Source organism: Podarcis muralis, chromosome 8 (assembly GCF_964188315.1).
Source record: "Podarcis muralis chromosome 8, rPodMur119.hap1.1, whole genome shotgun sequence".
NCBI lineage: Eukaryota > Metazoa > Chordata > Lepidosauria > Squamata > Lacertidae > Podarcis > Podarcis muralis.
In genome coordinates, this window is record NC_135662.1 from 67,401,691 (window position 1) to 67,422,158 (window position 20,468).

The window sequence follows — 20,468 nt, forward strand, 5'->3', positions numbered from 1 at the left end:
GAGATCGGTAGGGAATCAATAAGGGAAAGATGGGAGGAGACTACACAGTGAAAGAGAAATGAAACTTAAAACTAAACTGCTGTGGTAAATGTGAAATGAAAGTGAAACTCAGAGCTCAGTACTTAGTTTGAAGTCCACAGCCAAAATCTCAGCCAACGAAAGCAAGGGGGGGGGGGAGTGGATCATTGTGACTGCAGTCCTGAATATCTTCCCTTGGAAATAACTTCCATATGGGTCAACAGGACTTGTATGTTCACTTATGTATATTCCTTTACAGTGCAAGCCTGTGTATGTTTGCTAAGTAGTTGAAGTCTCATTGTGTTTAGTAGCACTTGCTACTAAGTAAGTACCGTATTTTTTGCTCTATAAGACTCACTTTTTCCCTTCTAAAAAGTAAGGGGAAATGTGTGCGCGCCTTATGGAGCAAATGCACGCTGCACAGCTATCCCAGAAGCCAGAACAGCAAGAGGGATTGCTGCTTTTGCTGCGCAGTGATCCCTCTTGCTGTTCCGGCTTCTGAGATTCAGAATATTTTTTTTCTTGTTTTCCTCCTCCAAAAACTAGGTGCGTCTTGTGGTCTGGTGCGTCTTATAGAGTGGAAAATACGGTAAGTGTGCTTAGAATTGCACTCCAATGATCACGGTGCAAATAGAAGCCAAAATGCACCCGCCCACCCATCACTACTCCCAAGTAAATGTGATGCGATTTTATCCAAATAGCCTTCATATTTTCTCAGAAAACAAGCCTTACTAACAGGAAAAAAGGGTTTGCATCTGAGTAAGTGGGTACCTGGCACATGTGTGTGACATCATTTGTGTTGTGCGCATGATGTCACATGGTGTGGTGGGACCAGTGGTGCGTTTTTGGAGGGCGTGATGGGCCCTGTGAGACTCTCCTGTGGCTGTGATGAGCCCAGTCATCATTTGGCACGCCATATGACATTTTGCGTGCACCATATTGGGTCGTCCAGCTGGGCGCTCACAGTAAAATATTTGTGGGTACCTTGGCATCCAGGGCCCCCCAGAGATGGTGCCTATGGCTCTGAGAAGTGTGAAAAGTCAGTTTAGTTCCTTCATGGTATTGGGAAGTGTGGATTAGGTAGTTTTTCGTTAAAATTTGAACCAGCTTTCTCCCTCATGCCTTGCAGGGCAACGCCAAGAGTGCAATTATATTTTATTTACTAGGGAAAAGCAGTGGAAGGGGAAAGAGGGTCCACCTTTTGCATGATCCAATGAGGGTTTGCAACACTCCGCATTATCAGCGGTGCTGCCAGGTTTCAAGATGTCCTGAGAAAGGTCTCTTCCCACAGCCACAGAGATGTTGATTGTTTACTCCTGGTGGTGGTCATGGAATTATTTGCACAACATTGAATTGCAGTTATGTGTGACTGAATTAAAGACACTCTGTACATACTTAGAGGCACTCACAGAGGCTTAGAGGGAACTTCAAGTATGCAACAAATAAAAGGTATAATTCAGTAACAGCGAGGTGCTCAACGTGACGGCACTCTTTCTCACAGTTGTCTGGGTTCTTGAAACTATTTGCAAAAGCACACACCTTTTGCTCCCATGGGTGTAATTTTGTTCCAAAGAGAGCTCCAAACTCATTTGTGAAATGCATACTTGGTTTTTGAAGAGAATCGGGCGTAGGTGCTAGAAACCAGGCAGATAAGCTCTGCTAGGAAAAAGTTGAGGCAGTTCAGGCCAGTTGCAGTATCCAGCCGAAGGTTGTTGAGTGCAGAAAAGGCGTCTCCTGAGCTCTGCAGCAGATGAAAGAAACGGCAGATGTTCCACTAACATACATGGTTTTAAATGGTGCATGCCACAGCTGCATTCCTGAGGTAACTGGGACACAGATGTAATCCCAGTGAGGTACCAAACTCCAGCTCATCGTTATAGCTTTTGGCTTGTTAGTCGTTTGCATTCATCCAGATGTCCCTGGAAATTGTATAAGTGCTTTTCATTTCTTCTCCCCAACTTAAAGAACGCTTCGAAAGATTCATGAAGTCATCTGCTTTATTAAAATGCATTTGCTGGTGGGTGATTTATTTGCTCACTGTACAGCAAACGTGTATAAAATTATGAATAGTGTAGAAAAGTGTGTAGAGATGCAGCTGGATGTTGAAAGAACCAAGGCAGACAAAAGAAAGTGCTTATTCGCACAGTGCATCACTAAAAAAAGAATATGTACCGTATTTTTTGCTCTATAAGACTCACTTTTTCCCTCCTAAAAAGTAAGGGAAATATGTGTGTGTCTTATGGAGCGAATGCAGGCTGCGCAGCTATCCCAGAAGCCAGAAGAGCAAGAGGGATTGCTGCTTTCACTGTGCAGCTATCCCTCTTGCTGTTCTGGCTTCTGAGATTCAGAATATTTTTTTTCTTGTTTTCCTCCTCCAAAAACTAGGTGCGTCTTGTGGTCTGGTGCGTCTTATAAAGCGAAAAATACGGTAATTCTCTCCCCAGAGGTGTACTTGTTATTGTTGGCTTGGGAGACAATGGAGGATTGTGCTCAGTGCATAGCACCCACTAATCTGGATGGCTTTAAAACGGGGTTAGGCAAAGAGGATTACATTGGCTAATTTTCATGATGCCTATATGTTCCCTCCGGGATCTGAGGCAGTGTGCTGGGAATCACAAGAGTGGAAAGTGGTGTTGTGCTTGCCTCCTTATTTGTATGCTTCCCATAGGCATCTGTTAGAACATAGGCTGTGTTAGAACAGGATGCTGGACTAGGCAGGGGAGGCCAATGCTTGCAGGTTTTGTTTATTACAATCAAGCAATATATAATATACATTTTGTGAAATAAAATTTAAAAATAGATGGGTCTTTGGTCCAATCCAGCAGGGCTCTTCTTACGTTTACAGGGATTGGATGAGAAAATAAAGGTGATCCACTACTGTGCACCGTTCCTGCATCAAGTGGTAATTAAAACAACAACAACGTTTGCTTTTCTTCTGCTGTTGAGGAGTAGATGAGCTCATACCATCTGGTGTTAAAGACAGATGAGCGCTTAGGGCTGCCCTTTCTGTTTTTACAGCCTTTTTCACAGAGATTTTTTTCCAGAGAGAGGTCTTAAGGCGTTTTTGTGCATGCAGTAAATGTGGACCAGGAACTTCTAAAAGAAAACCCATGTCTCAGCAAAGCAAATCAAAGCACTGCTTTGCATAATCACTGAGTTCGATGCTAAACAAATCCAGCCCCCCCCCCCATTCCAGTTCCAAGCGCCTTCCATTTGTTAAAGCAAAAGATTGTAAAACTGAGCACTGTTTTCTGCACTGTGCTTTGTCTCAACCTTTCCCATAATGTTCAGATAGAGATCCCAATCTGAGCATCAATTGAGCCCAACTTCTTTGACGATGATAGTTTTTTTTAAAAAAGGGTGGGGTCTGTTTTTGAACACTTTTTAATTCCTTTTTTAACACAAAGTTTCAAAGGTGCAAATTGAGAAAAATTATCAGCATCTTAGTGTGAATTTCTCTTCATATACACATTTTTGTATGCAGTCCTCCCCAATATATGCATTTTTACGAAGTACAGTGGTGCCTCGCAAGACGAAATTAATCCGTTTCGCGAGTCTCTTCGTCTTGCGGTTTTTTCGTCTTGCGAAGCACGGCTATTAGCGGCTTAGCGGCTATTAATGGCTTAGCGGCTATTAACGGCTTAGCAGCTTTAAGAAAAAGGAAACAAACTCACAAGAACTCGTTTCGTCTTGTGAAGCAAGCCCATAGGGAAATTCGTCTTGCGGAACGACTCAAAAAACCGAAAACCCTTTCGTCTAGCAAGTTTTTCGTCTTGCGAGGCATTCGTCTTGTGGGGCACCACTGTAGGCAGTTTGCGTGTTCTTTCCTGTAATATATGCAACTATACACAGACTTTAGCCCTAGTATATGTATTCTTGTGCCTGGAGCGTTGCATTGCAAAATTCGGATAAGCCTGAATTTCAAAGGATGGCTGTGTCTTGATTCACAGATTCTTTTAGAAAGTGAAAAGTAGGGAAGTAGGCTTTTAAATTCAAACTGAATTTAATTCCGCCCTGCCCCCACACCCCATCCCTGGCAGTTTACATCTGCTAAATTTAAAGATGGAGCATGAGAGGAGCTAACATTCAAAGGCAGCACTCCCATGTGCTTGGAAGTTTCATGTGGCACAAGTTTCCTGAGACAGAAAAAAATGTAGCGGCTGAGGCCCCATCTCTGCAGGTATCACTAGCTATTACTCGTTTCTGCCTCCATCCGTGTGAGAAATGCACAAGTTCATTGGAAAGATGAGGAACAGGGAAAGAAACTAGGTGGTGCTTACTTTTTTCCATTTTTAGTGAAGAAGAAGACGAAGAAGAAGAAGAAGAAGAAGAAGAAGAAGAAGAAGAAGAAGAAGAAGAAGAAGAAAGGACAATGTTTTTGGCCACATCATTGTTGTTGTTGTTTAGTCGTTTAGTCGGGTCCGACTCTTCGTGACCCCATGGACCAGAGCACGCCAGGCACTTCTGGCTTCGAGAACACTGTCCAACCATCTCGTCCTCTGTCGTCCCCTTCTCCTTGTGCCCTCCATCTTCCCAACAGGGTCTTTTCCAGGGAGTCTTCTCTTCTCATGAGGTGGCCAAAGTATTGGAGTCTCAGCTTCAGGATCTGTCCTTCCAGTGAGCATTCAGGGCTGATTTCCTTCAGAATGGAAAGGTTTGATCTTCTTGCAGTCCATGGGACTCTCAAGAGTCTCCTCCAGAACCATAATTCAAATGCATCAATTCTTAGAAAACTGAAAATCCTTAGAATTTCACCTTCTCCCCCCCCCCCCCGAAGTCCCCAAATATACCATCTCCATCTTTTGCAGGGAACAAGTACGTCAACGAAAACACAGAGAGGCGATTCAGCATGCTTTTTGGGTCAGTGCCTCTGGCTGTTAACCAGAAGGTTGGCGGTTAACCAGAAGCCCCCCCCCCCCCCCCAGGGAGGATTCCTGCATTTCAGGGGGTTGTTCTAGATGACCCTTGGTGTCCCTGCCAGCTCTGTGATTCTATGAAAACAGTATTATAAACTCCTCTTCTTAAAATGTTGTGTAGTTTCCTCTCTAATAATTATTGATAGGCTAACAATTTCTCTTCACCCATCACCTCTTTTCTATGTAATGCTTCTTGTGTTGAGATCCGTAAGGGTATCATCATATATAACCTAGGTTTTATCTCTCAAAATGATTTTTAAACTCCAAATATAACCTTGTCATGCCACAGATACCCATGCCCTCAGCAAGGCATATTTTCCTTCTTCGGTACCTAATGCCGCTGTCTCATATTCACATGAATAGGTGGGAGGGATGGAGAGAGGCCCATGTCCTCCCTCTTTTTAGGGCATTAAAGTGCATGGTGATGAGTCAGCCGCGTCAGCTGAGAAGAAGAAGGCCAGCAGAGGGCAATGTGAGTAGTCTTGTGAGCATTTTTGCTCCTGACCGATGAGAGTCTGCAATGGAAGGGTTTACTTTACGCAGCCAGTGGACCCAGTCTTGGCAGAAAACTCTTCCTTCTCCCTGTTAAGGTCAGGGCGATTTGAGTCCTGTAATATGGGCAGTTCTTTTAGGCCTGTAGTTTGAAGTTCTTGCACAGGGACTTAAGAGGCTCCTCTGAATAATAGACCCTCCAAGTTTCCCCATTTCCCAGGGCCGATCCTGGATTTACATAAACCGTTCCGTAATCCGTAATTTACACAATCCCGTAATCTCCTGCTTAGGACATCCCTGTTTCCATCGGTGAAATGTTGGAGGGTATGGAGTTATGTGACCCACAAGCCAAGGAGATAAGTAACTATACAACTTTTAGAAGACATCTGAAGGCAACCCTGTATAGGGAGGTTTTTAAATGTTTAATGTTTCATTATGTTTTTATATTTGTTGGAAGCCACCTGGTATAAGAGGATAGTGGTGGGGATTTGATGAGTGTTGGGTGGTTTGCTAGCAGGTGAGGCTGTGCGTAAGGCTGCTGAGCACCATGGCACAGCTGTGTGTGTGTGTGTGTGTGTGTGTGTGTGTGTGTGTGTATCTGAAAGGAAGCAGGGATAATACCTGAAGGAGCATTTCCACACTCAACATTTAGCCTAGACACTGAGATCTAACTCCAAGGGCCTTCTGGCAGCTCCCTCACTGTGAGAAGTGAAGCTATAGGGAGCCAGGCACAGAGCCTTCTCAGTAGTGGCACCCGCCCTGTTGAACACCCTCCCATCAGATGTCAAGGAGATGACATCTTTAGGAGACATTTGAAGGCAGCTCTGTATAGGGAAGCCTTGAATGTGCAATGTTTTATTATGTTTTACGTATGTTGGAAGCCACCCAGAGTGGCTGGGGCAACCCAGTCAGATGGGCAGAATATTAACAATAACAGCAACAACAACAATAATTACTATTATTATTATTATGGAACAGGACGTCACTATCTTGGAGGGTCTGAAATAAATCTCTTTTTATAAAATGTTTCCTCATTCTTGTTGATTGTTACTGGACCCAGCAACATGACACCCACAAGCATTCAGAAAAGAACTGGGGCAAGGAAAAGGCTAGTGGGAATTTAAAAACAACCAAGGCTTGGGAAGAGGAGGAGTCGAAGTCAAATGCAGCTGGTAGCCCCCTTCCTTGGTTATTTGGCGCCCCGCCCATCAAACTTGATGGAACAATATTAGCTACAAATAAACTATGGCTGACAGTCTGTGCTAAAACGATGTTTAAAATTTTAAAATTCAGAATCCGAGGCTATGCAGCAAATGAAATATTGAGCAGTGGAGCTGTTCTGGGGGAAAAAACCATTATGTTCTGCTCAAACAAACCAGTCTTCTCCAAGGCTGAGCTCATGGTACTGTAAGTTTGCACCAGAAACCAGCTGAACAGAGCAGTGATTGGCAGGAGCCTGCAATAGCCCAAAGCCAACCAAGCCTAGACCCAGAGTAGCTCTTGCAAACCCCTTTAGAAACTGGATTTGCTTTTAAAGGACAAGGTGGTGAATGGACATTTAAATAAGAAAACCTGTCTGAAGCATGGGGACAACGAAACCAGTGGCGTCTTTTCCATAGCTAAGGTTAACCTCAAGCCTTAGCAAATGGGGAAAAAACATGACTCCTGTTTAAGAGACGGAAGGGTCTGTCAGTTGCGGTTCTCTGAGGTCATCATTTCTCCAGTCTTAAATTCAGTTCTCCACATTTATGCAGCAATTCGTGATTTTACAAAAAATATAAAGATTCTTCAGCATTTTAGTGCAATCATCTCCTAATAAAGACATTTTTCTCTGCTGTTTTGACTAATCTGCCCATTTTTTGCAATCTGATTCTCCTGATATTGTGCATTTTTATATGTTTCCGCACAAAGGTATTTATTTCTATACATTTCCCCCGCTAAGATATGCATTTTTGTAAACATTTGGTTGGAGAAATGAAGTGCACCATTTAGGTAAGTGCGCATTTTGAAAGACGGCTGTGTCTTGGTTCTCCTATTGTTCCGGAAAGTGCAAATTTGATGAATTCAACTTTAAAAGCAAACTGAACCGAATTTCTCCCTAACAGCCAGTCTACCGTTCTAACAAAAGGCAAGACTAGAGAGGTTTGGCGATATGTACAAGATGCTTGGGAGCTTATTTCCCATGGCATTTGGGGATTTGGAACAGCAGCAATGCCTCTTGCGCCTGAATCCTGAAATATTCAGCTTGTTGTGAGAGACGTACCCTATAGCACCAAAGCGTACTGAAGTCTCCTGCTTCTTTTTATAGCAGAGGGATCGTCATCCAGAAAAGACCCTGCTTCTCATCTGTCAGCCGCAGCGTTCTGACGGCGACAACGAATAGAAGATTGCTACCCAGTTGCCGTTTGCTAGAACACATTCAGTCATTGTGTCCTTTTGACCAAACACAAGAAACCAGCAATTCAGGCTTTGGTTCCATCAGTGCAATGGTTGCTTTAGAAACTGCCCTGGCTTTCCCTCCTCTTGCACAGGCGGCAAGGCCTCAGTATAGAAAAGTTTCATGCTCTGACTCTCATGCGTCTCTTCTTGAGCTATAGGCCCAGCAGTTCTCTTGTACTCTCCCACAATGCTCGGCGGTTCACCACCCACACTGTGATATGAATTCATCTCAGCACATTTTTCCTTATATTGGTGAGCGTTGCCCGCAAAGGTCTCGCAGCGGTCCAGATTTTCCTCTTGCACTGGGCTGCCTAGGCTGTCGTCACTCGATCCGGGAGACATAGACCCTTCTTGGGAATTCTGACTCACGTAGACGACGATGATTTCACCTTTGAAATTCATCACTTGCCCGCTTGAAATGAATGTAGAGTTGCCATTTCCAGTCACATTTCCTAGAGAGGGTGTTGGAACAGGAGGAGGGGGAGAGAGAGAGACACATTTTCCCATTAATATATGGGCACTGTAAGGAATTTACAGTGCAGGAGTTTACAATCAGTCAAGATCCAAAGTAACAGATGCAGAAGGAGAATGCTATGGACAAGCCAATGCAGCTTGAGCTAAAATGCTGTTTCCATAAGGGAATACTCAAGTTTCTGGAAAACCTCTAATTCAGATGGCAACTGTACAGCTCCCGCAGATCAATGATAACAGCCTTTGCAACTGATACTGACAGAGTGGTTTACGCTACACCAGAACAAGCAGCAACCTGTACTATTGAAACCAAAAGTTTCCATTTAGTGTTGATCCATTAGACCAGATGTTTATATGGCAAGTGATAAGTTTAAAGGTCAGTGATAAATGTCTGATACAGGAAAAAAATCAAGAGGGAGGGGGAAGCTTTGGGCATCCCAGTCCTGGTCCAGAGGCTTCAGACTTCTGCAGTCTTCACTTTGTTTACTTAAGGCAGGGGTGGAAAAGCTGTGGTTTTTTCCAGATGTTATTGGACTACAACTCCCATCATCCTCAGCGCAATCTATGGTCAGTAATGATAGGAGCTATAGTCTGGTGACATCTGGTGCACCACAGGGTTCCCACCCCTGATTTAGAGGAACAGAGGGGGCAGAGAGGCTACAGGTTCCTATGAGCCATGCTCCTGTACAGAGCATCTTTAAGATGCTAAGGATCATGGGAGATGTCAATCAAGTTTACCAGATGCATCACACATGTGTAGAGGGATCCAAGGTCAGGTCCCCAGAAGCCTGGATGCTTCATGCCACAAATGAGGTCCTTCCAGCTGTTCCTTTCTAGCCTTTGATAAACAACACAAAGTGGTAGAAGAACTAACTAAACGAATCTTGCACCAGACGTGAGCTCCAGATTGTGGTACCTGATCAGAAATGAATCCATGGATAATTTCTGTCTCTAATAGTTAGGGTCAGAGTTTATGAAGAGATTTGTACTAAAGGTACAGGACCCCTGGACGGTTAAGTCCAATCAAAGGCGACTATGGGGTTGTGGTGTTCATCTCGCTTTCAGGCCAAAGGAGCTGGCGTTTGTCCACAGACAGCTTTCTGGGTCATGTGGCCAGCATGACTAAAACGCTTCTGGCACAACAGGACACAGTGATGGAAACCAGAGTGCATGGAAATGCTGTTTACCTTCCCGTTGCAGTGGTACCTATTTATCTACTCGCACTGGCATGCTTTCGAACTGCTAGGTTGGCAGGAGCTGGAACAGAGCAACGGGAGCTCACTCCTTCATGGGGATTTTAATCTTTAAAGCTACAACCTCTGAAAGCAGTGGGACTTACTTCCAGGTAAATGTATGTAAACTGTTTTGGATCCTAGAACTCATTTTTAATCCATTGCATAGTTATCCATAGGATAACTGTCAAGGCATATAATGTACCAAACTACGTTATGGTTGTTTTTCAAGAGTTCACATACAGAACAAAACAAAACAAAAAAAACCTGTGACTAATGCTTTCATCTGGTGAGCTGAAAATCTCAGTTTGTAATTAGTAAAGGGATTTTCTTTTTATTCCTTTTCCTCCACCACCACCATAACATTTGGCCTGCCAGCTAGCTAGCCAGGGCTGCAGAGTGCCAGAAAATGGGTGGAGGGAAACCACTGGCACCAGCGTGCGACTGTGCTGGGTCTAGACCATTTCCAGAATCTCAGGAAAAAACAGAAGTTCCTGGCTCATTCATATCACCCTTAAATTAACTGCAAGATTAATAAGGAGGCAAGCCTTACTCTAGGCTCCTCCAGACTGCCAGTGTTTTGTAGGAGGGATTCAAGTGTGTATCAGAACTTTAGATTTGCACCATTAAAGCGGATTAAAGAGCTATGTCACCCTAGGGCAGGGGTCTGCAACCTTTAAGACAAAAAGAGCCACTTGGACCCGTTTCCGAAGAAAAAACAACTGGGAGCCGCAAAACTCGTCATTATAAAAATAACTTTTTGGTCACTTTTTTATTATTTCTTTGTTTGACCCCTCAGAATTACTCCTCATAGAAATAAACATTAAATTAACAAGTTACCTTTTGTGTGTGTGTGTTCTTCACTCCCCTTCAAAACAGTGACCAGCGTACATGCCCCTTACAATGTAGTGGGCGGGCGGGAAGGTGACGTCGGGACGGTGCGTGACTAACGCATGCACCACCGCCATGTGACATCCCAGCCAGTACAGCACCCGCCACAGTGAGGAGTGTCGGGGCGCACAATGCGCCTCCTCCCCTCGCTAGTATCCGCCCCGGAGCCACGGCAAAAGAGCCACATGTGGCTCCGGAGCCGCGGGTTGCAGACCCCTGCCCTAGGGCAACAAATTAAAAAGAAAAGAAAAGCCGGATGCTTTTCATCCTGGAAAGCGATAGGGAAACACACTGAAAAGTGTGGAACAAATAAATGACGAACAGGAAGCCCTGTAAACACCCTGCAAGCAAATCGGAACAAATGCTCATTGTCATATAACCACCCTGTAAACAAACTGGAACAAATGCTCAATGAAGGCCTGGCATGGTCTAACTATTGCGTAAGCTTTGTGTAAGCAAATCCGGATGAATAAATGAACAGCTCCTCTGTAGGAGCCTTGTGAAGCATCAATAAAGGTATTTGCATTGGATGACATATCCCAGGTGGGGTTCCATTTTGTTGCCTCCATTTCTGTATGGCATTTAAACAAAAAAATAGAGCCAAGGACAAGCACCATTTTGAAACTTCAGAGTTGAACATATCTAAGGCTCCTCCTGCACAGCCTTCATGTGATTTGTCTCCCTGAATTTCACATTTATTGACAAACTTAAGTTAGGAGTAGGAGTGAGAGAAAATGTATGTGAGCATAGCATCTAGGTAAAACCCAGATCCCGTAGAATTAAAATGGATCCCCCTGATTTTGTATGTAATAGCCTGAGTCTCAGGACGTGGGGTCTCAGAAAACAACAACACAATAACATAATCAGTTAAAATCTTACATTGGTAAACTGCATAAAATCACAGATCTGGTGCTTGCTAGAACCACAAAATCATCAACCTACACTATGGATACTCATGGGATTATAGGAGATTTACATAGGAGTGGCAATTAAACCCTCCAGCAATTCACAGATCTGGGCACTCAGAGAGGAAACCTATCATTTGATGGTGGCTTTGAATGGTTCTCTTGTAAAAATCATCAGAATCCTTAAGAATCTGTATCAGATCCATTTTTTTTTTCCACTATGGCAAGACTGAAAGACACCAAAGCTTTGATTTGTACAGTTCAGTCAGTAAAGAAAAATACGATCTCTGATTTGATGAGAGTTGGTCAGGAACCTGCCTGGTGAAATAAAACTGCAGTTTCGATAGGATCCATTTTACTGGATCTGATGTGTGTTTGTGTGCATATATTTTCTCTCTCTGGCCCTCCATTCTTGCTCTCTCTTGACCTTTATGGCATCCCAGATTGCTCTGCTTTCCCTCTCACCCTCCCCTTTCCTCTTCCCTTTCTGCTTGGTTGTTCAGGTGCTGATCTCAGTCTTGAAAAGCACATTGCGCTGAAAAAGGAAGTGAGGCACTCTTCCCATTTCCTCTTTCCTCTTTATGTGCCTTTCAAGGCTCAGATCAGTAGCCTCGAAAAGCACATAATGGTGAAAGAGGAAGTGAGAAACATGTTGCTCTTTCCAACTTCCTCCTTTGCTCTACGTACTTTTTCAAGAGGAAAAATGGTAATGCACATATCTAAAGGGGCAGTGAGAGTGGCACAAAGGCTTTGGGGGTGCCAGGGGAAGTTCCCAAGGATGCCAGTATGTTCATGGACACAATGCTGGCCACTCCTGTTTTAAATTTTCTTTACACCAGAAAAAGAGGAAGATTTTCCCCTTCAGTCAAGGGACTGCTGGGGGGGGGGGGGGGACAGGAATTCTAATAATAATGGGATGCAGGACTTTTATGGACTGGATCACATTAATTCCCATTGCTCATCTGGAGTCTGCTTTCAAATGAATATTCCAAAAAAGAGTGTCTGTCTTAAATGGTACCCCCAAGTCATGATTCTTGTTTAGTTGCCATAAATACGATACGTGCAGAAAATTTTGAGAAACATATGGGAGGAGAAACCAAAAGCAGATTAGCTGCCTGGGGCCTAAGGGGATTTGTTAATATTTGGATGTTACTTTCCAGTAGCCTACACATATTTCAAAGCTGCCCCTGTGTCCGTCATGAGTAAGAACGCAATGATGTCTTTGTCTGGTCACATTAAACATCTGTCTAGCCTGCCACATGTCTCCTACAGAGCTTTGCAAGTTGATGACCCAGGTAGGTACATGACAGAGATGGCCACTGTGATGGCCTGGGATTCGGACTCGGATTCTGAACCTGAGGGATCCCAGCCTGCACAGGATTCCCCGCCTCCAGAACCAGCTGAGCCGGGGCTGGGGCATGAGCCTGAAGGGTCCTCACCTGTGCTGGATCCTCAGGTGTAGGCATCAGCTGAGTCTGCTCTGGCTCCTGAGGTGATGGAGGACCCATTGCCTGCACGTGCTCCACTCTCAGCCACGTCAGAGGAAGCTGAGGTTGCCTCTGGGTCCGGTAACCCTCCAGCCTCTCCTGAGCTGCAGAGGCTCAGGGCAGAGAGGCAGAGGGAACTAAGTTCCCGCAGGAGGAGTGCTCGCCTTCAGGCCAGGAGAGGCGAGTCACCAGAGGATCGGGGCCGCCCTATGCCTCGGGGCAGATAAAAGCCGGCCAGCCCCAGTCCCAAGTTGTGGGAGCAACATTGTTGGTTGGTAGTTCCTGTCTGAACTCCTGCTTCTCTGCCAGAGCTCCTGACCCGCCCTGGCTCCCTGCTTGCTTGCCTGTTCCTGACTTCACCCGACTCCCTGCCCTGCACCCAGCTTCAGCTACTACAGACTGCCTCCACATTGCACCTTGACCATGGACTGGACTTGGACCTCGCCTCTTGGGTAACCCATGGGACCAGCACAGCCACCTTCCTTTGTACACCTGATTTCACAGATGAGATTGAAATGCTGATGCTACATGATGCACACCCAGCCTAAAGATTGCCATGCAAGCAACATGCATGTTGTTGTAGACTTACCAGATGCTGCTGGGGGATCTGAAGTGCTGCCGTTCGACGACTCAGGTGCTCTTTTTGCATTATGGTCCTTTGTGCCGTTTCCATCAGATGGATCACTTCTGACACCATTGTTGCTTGCTGAACCACACTGATCCACAGAGGGAGAGTTCAAGCAACAGGTGCACAGTGGAGAAGGCCCACTTTCTTTTAAAGAATGCATGGTGTTGCCAGCTTTGCTGGAAGATTCTCTGCAGGACACACAACAGGCAGCACACCTGATTTCCTTGGGCACTGAGAGGGAGACACCTAGGCCTCGGTTATCAGCATCTCCCATGCTACTGCAGGCATGAGAGTTCTGCAGGCATTGGTGTGAGGGGGCATGAACAGGGTCCATTCCACATGAAGGGTCTGAGCAGCAGCAGTTTGCCGAGTCTATCAAACTCTCAGTCCCCGTGAAGCACTGACTCAAGCTGTCATTCTCTCCTACTTCCAGTGGCTCTGAGAATGGCGACACAGGCTTGCTTTCAGGTCTACTCAGTAAAGGAAAATAGCAAGGCCCCTGGGTCGTTCTGTCCGTATACTCGTCTTCTGTGGGTATCTGCCTAAACTGGTCGTCTTCAGACACAGCTGCGGGAGGCAGCGTTGGGAAATCGTCTCCCAATTCACAGCGGATTGCATCAGGGCTTGCTTTCCTATTCAGGATGTCTCCATGTGGGTAACATGCATCCTCCGAAAAAGAATATTCGTCAAGGTCCAGCAAATATGTGCCCCCCAATAGCCGAAGTCCAGCCGGGCTTGCCACGCTTCTGTTTACAAATGCACCATGAGGAGAGTCCTGTGTAGAATCCAAAGGGAAAATGCACTTAAAAAATAGGAAGTTTTACAATGCAACCATAACTATTCTGGCCTCTTCTCTAACAGCTGAGGAGCCTTAACACGTGTCCTCAACTAGGGAGGGGGACAGGTTCTCTCGCCCAACACCAGGTAGGTGAATTCAGAGCAGTACAAAAGGACCTTCTCTGAATCTAAAGATATCTGTGCTTCCATAAACACTGAGGTCCCCAGCAAGCCTGCTGTTTTGGCCACATAAGCAGCACAACGAAAACATTGGAAAGGAGCAGCAAAGCAGTACGAGATAACTACATTTGAACAAAGAAATACAACTTAAAATAAAGGTAAAGGTAAAGGGACCCCTGACAATTAGGTCCAATCGTGACCGACTCTGGGGTTGCGGTGCTCATCTCGCTTTATTGGCCAAGGGAGCCGGCGTACAGCTTCCGAGTCATGTGGCCAGCATGACTAAGCAGCTTCTGGCGAACCAGAGCAGTGCATGGAAACGCCGTTTACCTTCCCACCGGAGTGGTACCTACCGTATTTTTCACACCATAGGACGCACCGGACAATAGGACGCACCTTGTTTTAGAGGGGGGAGAACAAGGGGAAAAAATTCTCTCCCTCTCTGCCCAGCGCCCCTTCAGCGAAGTGGCAGGAGGCGCTGCACAGAGAGGGGGAGAATTTCCCCCCTCTTGTTTTCCCCCTCTAAAACAAGTTGCCGTTTAAGGTGCGTTCAGACGCCTTCAGGCGGCTACCTTGGAAGCCTGGAGAGCGAGAGGGGTCGGTGCGCACCGACCCCTCTCACTCTCCAGGCTTCAGGTTTCTTTCGACCTGCTCTTTGGGGCTGGCGGGGGGAAGCCCACCACCAGCCCCAAAGAGCAGGTCGAGGAGCAGCACAAAGGTGCGCGGCTATAGAGGCTCCTGCCATAGCCGCATGTCACCTCTCCAGCCGGGAGAGGGTTGCAGGGGGCTTCTTTAGCCCTGTGGGCGCTCTCCCAGCTGGAGAGATGGCGCGCGGCTAAAGAGGCTGCTGCAATAGCTGTGTGTCACCTCTCCAGCCGCCAGAGGGTAAGCGGGGCTTCTTTAGCCCCGAGCGCGCTCTCCCGGCTGGAGAGGTGGCGTGCGGCTATAGAGGCTCCTGCCATAGCTGCGCGTCACCTCTCCAGCCGGCAGAGGGTTGCGGGGCTATGCTGTCTTCGCTCCATAGGACACACACACATTCCCCCTTCATTTTTGAAGGGGAAAAAGTGCGTCCTATGGTGCGAAAAATACGGTATTTATCTACTTGCACTTTGACGTGCTTTCGAACTGCTAGGTTGGCAGGAGCAGGGACCGAGCAACGGGAGCTCACTCCGTTGCAGGGTTTCGAAGCACTGACCTTCTGATCGGCAAAGTCCTAGGCTCTGTGGTTTAACCCACAGCGCCACCCACGTCCCTGCAACTTAAAATAGATAGCGTGTAATAATCACTGGGTCACAGAGGTTTTGGACTGTGTATGGACTGTGAGCCCAAGTAACCATTGAAAAATCCACAGTAATAAGACTGTTAGTAATAGTGATCTTTTGCTTGTGTGGAAGCCTCAGAGCTGTTGCACAGGCTAATCTCTGACTATCCACAACTAAATGCCAGGCGACCCTCTTTGTGGTTCTTTGTTCCTTGCAATCTCGCCACCCCCCTCTTGCCCTTCCTTATGCGGCCTGGCAGCTACCAAATAGCTGCTGACAAACCTATGTCTTTAATTCACCACTTGGGTTCCCCAGCTGCCAAGGAAAGCAAGAGGGAGGCGGCGAAGCATAACACAGTATGTACAGCCTTAAGACTTCACCTTTGTCCCTTTCATTTGCTTGCACATGTCATTAGCCCAGTACTGTAGATTTGCTGGAGGGGGAAACAAAGAAAAGAATGAATTAGATTTTTGCACGCTATAAGTGAGTCACAGATAGAACCACATACCCAAAAGCCAGCAATTCAAGCTGGTTTTGCTGGGATGCTTAACCCTTTAGCATGCTGGACTCCTACCAAGATGGGGGGGGGGCGGTTTTATCTGTGTCATTGACTCCAACCGTTTATTGATTTAACTATCACTTGAACGGTGTGGGAGGAGTCCAGGATCTCTCACACTCAGAGTTGCAGAAATGGAGGTACAGAGGGTACACATGGAGCAGAACCCATGCTAGCAGGGGCCACAGACTCTGAGCTTTCATTAAAAAAAAAGTTAAGTCAATTGTACATTTCTACAAAAAAAAAGGTTGTAAATCAAAACACAGAGACAGCACTAAGGCTTCGGAGCTCAGCAGGTTACAGTACCATTGCTAAAGACACTTAATCATAGTTGCTAAGCCGTCAGAGGAAGCAATGTTGACTTGTGGCATATATCTGCATTTTGCTTTTTCAGCCAGGAGCTCAGGTTTGTGTATATTATCTTCCCCTTCCCCATTTTATATTTTCAACAGCCCTGTGAGGTAGGCTAGGCTAAGTTAATATATGTACATACTGTAAGCAGAAGTTCTTGTCAATAGATTGGTGGTGGTCGTGGTGGTGTAGGGGCCCCAATCCACATACAATGTACATGGGGAAATTCTGTTGGTATTCCTGCCCATACTATTGCCAGTTATCTACCTATCCTAACTAATCTCAAGTCCAAGTACTTTAGCCCAAATTGATTGATAGACAGTCTTAGTCAATATCTATCGGAAGACTTGGGTGCACTTCAGGCAGCTGATTTCAGTAGACTGGTGCATTTAATACTGGTCAGTGTCCTTAATAGGTTAAACATTAAAAAAATTACAAGGCAGCAAGTATAGGGCTGGATCTAGACCCACTTAATTTAACTTTTTAAAATTAATGGGACTTAATAGTCCTGACTAACTCAAATCTCATTGGATTTCAGTGGGTCTACTACGAGACTGACAATGTCTGGCTACAAGCCACAATATTCAATTCACTAAATTAAAGTCGGATGAAGTTGTTTAATTTTAAACCAACTTTTCTCAAGAACTGAAAAAAGTGTGTTAAAACAATCATTGCAATGTTCTCTCTCTCTCTCTCTCTCTCTCTCTCTCTCTCTCTCTCTCTCTCCAAATGGAATGTGTGTCTATTTGGACCATCTATGCCAAAAATAGAACATTCTACATCCACTGTGTCTTTGTTCCATCTCATGTGCCATCCGCCTATGACTGACTTGTTAATGATCTAACTGGGTGCAAATGATTGGTTGGATCGTCTGTTGCAAGATATATCACATGAAATGGCAAAGGAACAATTATATATAGCTCTGGGGAGACTTGAAAGACACACACACAAAATCCATTAAAATAGTCTCGTTGGCTCCATTGAAAGAAATGGTGTTTCCATGAGTTATGTGCATTGCTTGGGGGCTAAGGTGCAAATGAGGGCATTTTCTGAGGATCAAGGATGACGGTGAAATGAACCTCCTAGAGCAGTAGCAACTTCTTGCTTCCTATGAAGAACAGAATATCTGTTCACAACAGTCCCTTAAGGTCTGCTATGTATATGTTTAATTATTGTCTAAATATTCTGCACCTTGATAGCAAAAAATTGCAAGAAAACAAGGTAAAATATATCTGTAAAATGGGTCTCAAATGCTAACTGGCAGGTATAGAGAGGTTGAATCCAGACCATGACCTGACCAACATTTTTAAGAGTTCGTTATGCAGCAGGGGTCATTGTTATTTTCCAATCCATCTGAAGCATTCTTCCTGGAGTGTAGTGCAAATTTACAAGGCTGGCCACAAAACCACTTTAACCAGTCTGACATGCTTTTAAGTTGACTCAGCAGCCGCACCCTCAAGTCACAACCCAGTAAAGTTGAAGCGCTTGGATTTAGGCCCCTTTAGACCGAAGTTCATGGAATCAAACCAGCTCAGATTTCAGCTCATGAATTATACACCAATACGCAAGTTCCATGGAAGCTAATAGTCCTGATCCAGCAACTGCTATCAAATGCACAAAGGGAGTTCAAATATATATATATATTTAAAAAGTCCAGTAGCACCTTAGAGACCAGCTAAGTTTGTTCTTGGTATGAGCTTTCGTGTGCATGCACACTTCTTCAGTTAAGGTCATCTCATTCTTTTCAGTGGAGGAAGCAGACCTATATGTACAAAGGAACGTACAGGCCAGTGTGCTCCCTCCTTAGAAATAGGCAGAGATGCTCGTGCGCATGGCAATTTCTTGTGTACAATTGAGTGCACACACTGCTCAGGATCTAGGATGAAAATTGTATGAGTAGCAGCTCTTACATAAAAAGTGCCGTTCCACAACTCCAGTTAATTTCATTGGGTTTACACAGGGTAACTTCCAGGTGGATTGTGCCCATGGTGTATGAGCACATTTTGCATTCTGAGTATGTCTAAATAAATGGGTGGCATTTCATGTATGAGAGTTCTGTGTTTCAGATCCAAAACGTATTATTTGCGAAAGTTGCAACGTATTCGCTAAAACAAAAAGCACACTAAAGATCGGTTTAAAAGATTAATGTGGTGATTTATATACTAGCTTTTACGAAGGCAAATCAGGAGGCTGAAATAGGAAGTGCACAGAGAACTCATGGCTTTCACAACGGATAGAGAAAGGCATAATTAAATGCTATGTACCTGTCAGTGCTTTCCCTTTATTGCGATAGAGTATCACAAAGATGGCAATGCCAACCAAGGCAATGAGGAGTGGAATAATCAGTATATAAAATAATGTGTTGGTTTCTGAAAAAAAGGGCAGATAGGTGTCAGAGCATTCTGTATATTCAGGTAGGAATATATTCCTGGAATTTGCCATTTTTGTTATTCAAAACATCCCTTTAAAGCACCAATTGTGTTATGACTGAAATCCAGCAACATAGAAGAATAACTGGAACATTTATTCCAATTATTCCTGTTAATTTCCATGGTCTTTCAGTGACCCGGTTCACATGGCAAAGTGTGAACACATGAGCATGCAGGTACAGTGGTACCTCGGGTTACATACGCTTCAGGTTACAGACTCCACTAACCCAGAAATAGTACCTCGGGTTAATAACTTTGCTTCAGGATGAGAACAGAAATTGTGCTCCGGTGGCGCGGCGGCAGCGGGAGGCCCCATTAGCTAAAGTGGTGCTTCAGGTTAATAACAGTTTCAGGTTAAGAACGGACCTCTGGAACGAATTAAGTACTTAACCCGAGGTACCACTGTACTTGGAATTGCAGTTGCTTTCACACACACCCCCATTCCTGCTGCTGCTGTGCTACCCACAGCTAAACCATGGTTTGGCTTTGTCTTATGTTTGACCCCAGATTCATGGTTTGTCTCCCCAAGAGAAAGCATGAGTGGTAAACCAAGAAATAGCATTGGTTATGGCTTGTGGTTTGTCTGGAGCCTCGATTAAGGTGCAATGCTAAGCCAAACCATAGCTGAGCTCTGGGTAGCACAGCAGCAGCACCAAGGGGAGAGCAACATAGTCATGATTTCTACAGCAGCTGTAATCCATGTTTTTAACGGTTGATGTCATATTATGTTTTCATATGTGCTGGAAGCTGGCCAGAGGAGCTGGAACAACCTAAGCCAAATGGGCGGGGTATAAATAGTGCAATGATGATTATGATTGTCAGGGAACTGCCATCAGCTCAGAGGCTAGAGGTGGAAGAGCAGTTGTGTTACAGGGAGCCTCCGAAGCAGCTCTTCCTCCGGAGAGGAGGGAAGCCACACCTCCAGTGGAGAAGGGATGCAGGAGTTGGAGGATGCTAGAGAGAGCTGCAACACCGAGCCTGAGCAAAGCGGGGGGGGGGGAGGCAGGTCCCCCTTTGCCCATGCCCTCTCTGTGCAGTCGGTTTACGTGCAGAGAGAGGAGGCGTAGGATGGGGGTCAAAAGACTGCTCTGCTGGGGAAAGTTTAAGGACTGCCCACTCCCAGATTCTGCTAGCGACTAAGCAGACATGGAATTGAGACGTTCTTCACTGTGAATGTTTTGCGCAGATAATAAAGCCTTGAAAAGACCAATGGGGGTCTTGCCTGTTCGCTCTCGAGCAACTACGCCGGCACACCTAACAATGATGATGAATTTCCATCCCTTAAAAGCGTCTTACTAGAAGAATGATGGGAAACTAGTTGGGAGTCGGGGATGGAACTCTCTCTGAAGAGCCCTTTTCTGCTTGTCTTTTCCTATCTGGCCTGGGAGGGTAGGGCCCTGACTATAATAATAATAATAATAATAATAATAATAA

At 45.3% G+C, this 20,468-nt stretch overlaps 1 protein-coding gene across 2 annotated transcripts in view; it reads right to left on the reverse strand.

Moving 5' to 3' along the window:
• Positions 1-6,255: 6,255 nt before the first annotated feature.
• TNFRSF11A (TNF receptor superfamily member 11a) overlaps positions 6,256-20,468 on the reverse strand; it is a 40,031-nt gene continuing 25,818 nt past the window's right edge. For both annotated transcript variants that reach the window (XM_028737879.2, XM_077933333.1), the window contains exons 7-10: positions 18,870-18,974; positions 16,079-16,131; positions 13,441-14,254; positions 6,256-8,317 (exon numbers count right to left, since the gene is read on the reverse strand). In XM_028737879.2, coding sequence (XP_028593712.2) covers positions 7,905-8,317; positions 13,441-14,254; positions 16,079-16,131; positions 18,870-18,974 — 1,385 coding nt within the window. In that variant the 3' untranslated portion in view covers positions 6,256-7,904. The remainder of the gene's footprint in view (positions 8,318-13,440; positions 14,255-16,078; positions 16,132-18,869; positions 18,975-20,468) is intronic.